The following is a 6,000-nucleotide window of genomic DNA, read 5'->3' on the forward strand; positions in this document are numbered from 1 at the left end:
AGAAGAAATTTGGATAATTATTTTTTGTTTTTGGAAAATTTATTTTAAATGTTGGCAATGGAAAGAGAATTTACGTCCATTTAAAAACTATTTTCTTAAATAACGTTTGGTTTTTAATTAACCAGAGATCTAAATTATTATTAGTGTTATTTTGGAGGTTTTTATTAGTAAATGGAAACCTTCTTATGCTGACTAAACCTCATGGGATTATCCAATAAGAAAAATAATACCATCAAACTTTAATAAATGGGACTAAAAAGCTGACATACCCATTATTACAAGTCTTCTTTTCTTATATTTTGGATTTACTGAAGAGATCTAAAGCGTTCCGCTTAACTTAAAGCTAAATGTGATGATTGAATTTCAAGGAAGAGCTTCATGTCATTAACTTTCAATGTGGAAATTATATTGTTAATGCCTCCAAATTAGTTTATTTTGCATTTTCAAATCCATCAGATAGTAAAAGAATACATGTAATAATGGCCCATAATGATATAATACACTTTAATTTAACTAAATGCCATTATAAACCGTAATAAATTAATTTTCCCACTTTTATCATTAACGAAAAGAAATGCATTTCTATTTTCCCACATTTCAAGGAAAACTTTCAACAATTTTCCATTAAAATGTATCTCAAATATTTTGGATAATTGTTATCTACTTTATTCTTAATCTTACTTTCCATTTTTATTGTTTTTCTTTTAATTGCTTGTTAAAATTGCCCAATTGGCAACTTCCTTATATTAAATATAAATCTTATCAACATGGCAACCCTTTCTCACACAATGAATATGTCAAAAAGACATCTGTGCAAATATGGTACTTTCAAATTGGCGCTCTCTCAATGACACGTAAAAAATGTAAACAGTTCAAAGAAAACATGTGATAAAGGGCAAAATAAAGGAAGCAAAAGGGAAATAAAGCAACAAAAGATAAATACAATTTATTAAAAAATAATTTACTATAATAAAATTAGTTTTATTATTCAACAAAAACATTCTCACTTGTTAAACACAATTAGAGAGAGAGAGGGTGAAGTACTTGACAATTTATTAATAGTTTATTTTTATACTTTTTAGGCATAATAAAGATCATAATAAAACAAAATATGTTGAAAATGATGTAAAAAATCTTTTTAATAGAAAAAGCACTTCTTTTTAACCTGAATTAGTTACTTTAAATTTGGAAATTATCCATTGCAGAGTGAGAGGTAGACAATCAATGTCAAAAAACAACAGCACACAAAATATAGGAGGAAAGTTAAAATATAAAGTAAACACAATGAAAAATATTTAACAATTAATCAATATATTATTTTTTTAACAGAGAAAATCGTTTTTCTTTGTATAACACAAAACTAGAGAGAGGAGATGAGGCAAGTGTTTGACAATCATATGGTTTTTTACTTTTTTTACTGGACAAACTGAATAAGGACACGCATAAATGACGGAAATTATATAAAACCTGTCTCTGGAAGAAGAAGCGTGTTAATTTTATAACAATTTCACATTTTGTAGCCAAAAATTGCCTAATTTAAATTTGCAAATCAGAACATTGTTACTGACAGATAGGGAGATAAAATTTAAAGTGTTTCCTCTTCAAAAAAGCGAACAAAATGTAAACAAAAGCAACAGGGAACAGGGATTTTTTAATTGCTGCACGTACGTATTTTAATTTAATAAATTTTTATTATTTTTTATCTTCTCTATTCACAGCTGTCGTTGACAAATGAGAGAGGGATTTACTTGGCAAATCAGAATTTCCTAATTTTTCTTTCATAAAGAATTTTTTTAAGAAAAATAAAGCAAAAACATTCTACAAAAGTTCCATAGAGAAAGGAAACACAACAATTTAAGTGGAAATAAACTTTATTTAACCGACTTTCCTCCATTAATCAAATTTGCAAATCATCTGTATTTGTTAAATGAGAGAGAGAGGAAAAAAGAGAGAATTATAGGAAATTGGGGCAAAAAATCATATGGAAGATTGATTTTGGTAAGAAGTGAAATTATATCATGGAAAATATGATTATAATAAGAAATCTACGTTCTATTTTAGGTATGTATTTTAATGGCAAAAAAAAAAAAAACATTTATTAATAACAATCACTAAATTTCTCCTTGCAAAAATACACAGAGATTTGATTTCTTGATGATTTCCCTTTCAAAAACAACACGAATAACAAAGAAGGGGACAAGAAAAAAGTGTCCCAGCCGAAGTATGACAAAAAATGACGTCAGTTGGCGGAAAAAAATACAAACACAAAACAACAACAAAAATATGGAATTTCTTTATATTGTGAGCAAGGGGCTCACACTGCAAAATTCAAAAACCACCACCAGCAGTGAAACGTTGAGCTACCCAGCAAACCAATCGTAACGAAATCGGAACAAAATTCGGATGCTACGTCCAATGTCGGATCCGAAATCGTAAAGATATCTTAACGAAAGTGGTATGAAGTGGTTGACATAAGGAACAAGTGTCGTTTAGGGACAGCTCATGGATCGGTCCGAAATGTTTACCATAGGTAGCCCTTGGGACCCTGATCCCAACGATATATAATTTTCTGGGGGAAGTCCATACTTCCCGAGATATGGGTCTTGAAATTTCGTACTTGAATACAACGATATATAGCTCTCCGGGGGAAGATCATACTTCCCGAGATATGGTTATATATCGTTGTATTTAGGATGCCAAGGACTATCTACTGTAAATATTTCAGCCCGATCAGAGAGGTGCCCCTAAACGACATTTAAGCCTTGACATAATTTCGGAACGAAATGTCGGAGCGACATTGGATCGATTTCGGTCCGATTTTGTAACGAAATCAGAAGAAAATCCTTGGGAAATTTATTTATTTTTATTTTTTATTTTTATTTATTTCATACTGTAATACAAAGCCTTTATGGCCAAAAAATATATTACATTTTGATAATACCTGAAATCTTAATCATAATACATATAATTAGATATCGTTGGCTCCCCAGCCCTTTTTTTACATTCGGAAATTGCAATTTCTTTCCGACATTCGCTCAGAAATCGGAACGAAAGCGGTACAAAATCTGAACTATTTCCGACATATCTTTCCTTTACCGAAATAATTACCACAGATAGTGCTTTTTATGCTGATTCCAACGCTGTATAATTGGGGAAATGTATACTTCCCGAGATATGGGCCTCTCAAGTTCCGAAAATTCCCTTGTTTAAAGGCCGGCTACTTAGAGAATATTTTTAATTTAAAAGAAAATGTTGTTCCCATTCTCGAGATTGGCTCCTGTCCATAGGAGAAAGTCTTAAATCCCCGGCCGAAGCCCGGCTATTAAAAGCAACTTACGATTTTTGAAAAAAAAATTGCAAACTGTCGGTAAAAGAAATTTGTCCCTATTCCCACTCGGAAAATTCTTTTAGAAATCGTAAAGAAATCTGAACGATGTTGCTTTCGAAATGGATCAGACTTGTCAGACATCTGACGTTTGGTTTGCTGGGTAGTGACATTTACACACAAAATATGCATATAATTGTTTATATGATCCCTTTTTCGAAAAAAAAACTACAACAACAACAAAAGAAAACCAACAAAATGTTTCAAGATCTGATCTATGGTGACTGCTGCCTGCCAGCGCAGTACTGCGCAGTTGCAGCATTTTGCGAAAACTTACCACTTTGGTGCCGGCTCCTGTATGTACACCATGTATGTTGTTGTTATTGTGGACGGCAGCCGCCGTACGTACATTGGCATTTGAGTTGAGTACGGCAAAATTGGCGCGTCCTTGTTTCAAAGAGACGCCACCACCAACACCCATTGTACTGGCACCCAGAGGCTGTAAAACGGACTTGCCACCAGCCATGGACTTCTCTTTGATCAGATTGCGAGGATTTTCCTTGCCAGCATCCTGGAGAATTTGGAAACCAGCTGTGGTTGTTGTAGCGGCCATGGTTGTTTTACTTTTTTCTTTTTGTCAAAAATGAAGTTTTGGTAGATTTTTTTTGTGTTATATTTTTTAATTCTCTCACGCACACAATTGCACAGCAGTACAACAGAAAAATGCACAATACAATAACACAAAAAATTGACACAAATCACACGAAACACAGGGTAGAGGGGGAAGTTTAGATGGTTATTTTTTTTGCTATAAAAATTAAGAGAATTAATAATTAATATTTTTTGGACTTGTTGTTCTTCAAAAAAAGGAATTTAAATGGAAAATCAAAAACTACTTTGGAAATTTGTGTTTTTTTGTATTTCTTTGTAAAAAATCACTTTGTTTTTTTTTTAATATCCAAAATTCCCGTTCGTTTTTTTTTCTGCACAAACTTCCTTTATTTGCTCTAAAATGGTTTATTTCTTTTTTTCGTTAAAATTCGTGTCTTATCCTCGTCGTTTTAATTTGCAATGCTTACTTTCGTCGTTTGTTGTTGTTGGTTTTGTACACAGCACACACACTATTACGCCTTTTCAGCTAGGGTATTTTTGCTCAACAATAAAACATTTAAAACAACACTTAACAGAAATTTCACGAAATTTGTTAGCTTAGTTGATTGCCAAAAACTAATTCAGACACACCAAAAAGCCTAAACAAATTGACGTCTATTATTTTTTTATGTTTATAAAACTTTTTCTTTAAACAAATTGCAACATTTTCTTTTTTGTTTGAAATTTGCTTAGGCTCTCAGCTTTTCCTTCACACTGGGATGTGTTGTTCTCTCTTTGCCGTCTTGTGTTTGATTGAGGATGGTGGTGATCGCTGTCTTTGCTTGTATTTTTGAATTTTGCGCCCCAACATGGTTATTGGTTACTTGATAATGGAAGAACATGAAATTACGAATGGAGGAATAGGAAGACAGCGAGAGCAAAAGAGATATTGCCAGGGTTGTATTTTGTGGTGTTTTTAATGATATTTGCGGCAAACAATGAAAAAGGCGTGAAGAAATATTAAAGCCATTGCAATTACCAGGATTTGTAGAATCATTTTTGTGGATATTTCAATAGAAATTGGTATTCGTGAAAGGAAATAATGTAGAAATTCTAGTGAAAAACTTGCCTTGACAAGAGCGGCTGTGTTCAGTAAGCACTAAATGAGAACAGTTAGTCAATGACGTACGTATGTCGTAACGTGAGCAAAATTTAGACTAAAGAAAATTAAAAAAATAACAGAAAAATTAAAACAATAAAAAAAATAAGTGCAAATTTAGATATTTCTCAATGAATTGTTAGAAAATTGTGTGGAATAAAGGCTGTTAACGCTTAATTACAGATATTGTCTTTTAAAAGACCGATAAATTAGTCCCGATTTACATTAGGCTAGTTTACTTGCAAACATTTTTCTTGTTCCTTTTTAAACTTGCCTCTTGCGATTATAAAAAGCAATTCTGTTCCGACAAGTTTTGTTTTCAAAACAATGAAAATAAGAAAAATATAAAAGGAAATGCCTGAAAATTGCCGGTACGAGCAATTTCCCCTTACATGTCTCTTCTACAAACAGGGACTTGCCGCAAGTAAACTTGTCTAATGTAAATTGGGACTTTCTTTTTAGTGCATTTTCCGAGTTTTATTGAAGACAACTGCCAAACGGGTTTTTAAATAGTTTTCAAGAAATTTACTTATGGCTGTGTCCTTTTTACTTGCAGTTTTTTTAGTTGAAGTTTGAGGAGGAAAAATTTAAGAAACCCCTAATGAAGAATTTTGAAAAACTTGGGTTAACAGACCAACATTGAGCAACAGTTGTTAACAATTGTTACACATTTTAATAACAAGTAAAGGGTGAGTCCTGGCCTGCCTCGCCTGGTTGCCTTGCTTTGCTACTTCGTTTCTGACATAATAAAAATAAAAGAATAAAGAAGGCCGAGCAAATTTCGGACTGGGTTGTCTTTTCCTTTTTTATTCTTTTATCAGAAGCAAGCAAGGTAAGCAGGCGAGGCAGCTTATGTACGCAGACCTTCCGATCCTTTGCTACCTTTTCTATGAAATATTTTAGATTACTTTGCAGATATTAAAAG

The 6,000-nt window shown here is 32.4% G+C and overlaps 1 protein-coding gene across 1 annotated transcript in view; it reads right to left on the minus strand.

The window, feature by feature from the left end:
- The window catches only part of LOC141402379 (G2/mitotic-specific cyclin-A-like), a 52,475-nt gene extending 47,720 nt beyond the window's left edge, over positions 1 to 4,755 (minus strand). Inside the window, exons 1-2 of the mRNA XM_073983446.1 lie at positions 4,405 to 4,755; positions 3,663 to 4,133 (exon numbers count right to left, since the gene is read on the minus strand). Of these exons, the coding sequence (XP_073839547.1) occupies positions 3,663 to 3,938 (276 nt within the window). The 5' untranslated portion in view covers positions 3,939 to 4,133; positions 4,405 to 4,755. The remainder of the gene's footprint in view (positions 1 to 3,662; positions 4,134 to 4,404) is intronic.
- Positions 4,756 to 6,000: the final 1,245 nt, after the last annotated feature.

The sequence above is a fragment of the Musca autumnalis genome, unplaced genomic scaffold (assembly GCF_047663935.1).
Source record: "Musca autumnalis isolate F117 unplaced genomic scaffold, ASM4766393v1 scaffold_4, whole genome shotgun sequence".
Lineage (NCBI taxonomy): Eukaryota > Metazoa > Arthropoda > Insecta > Diptera > Muscidae > Musca > Musca autumnalis.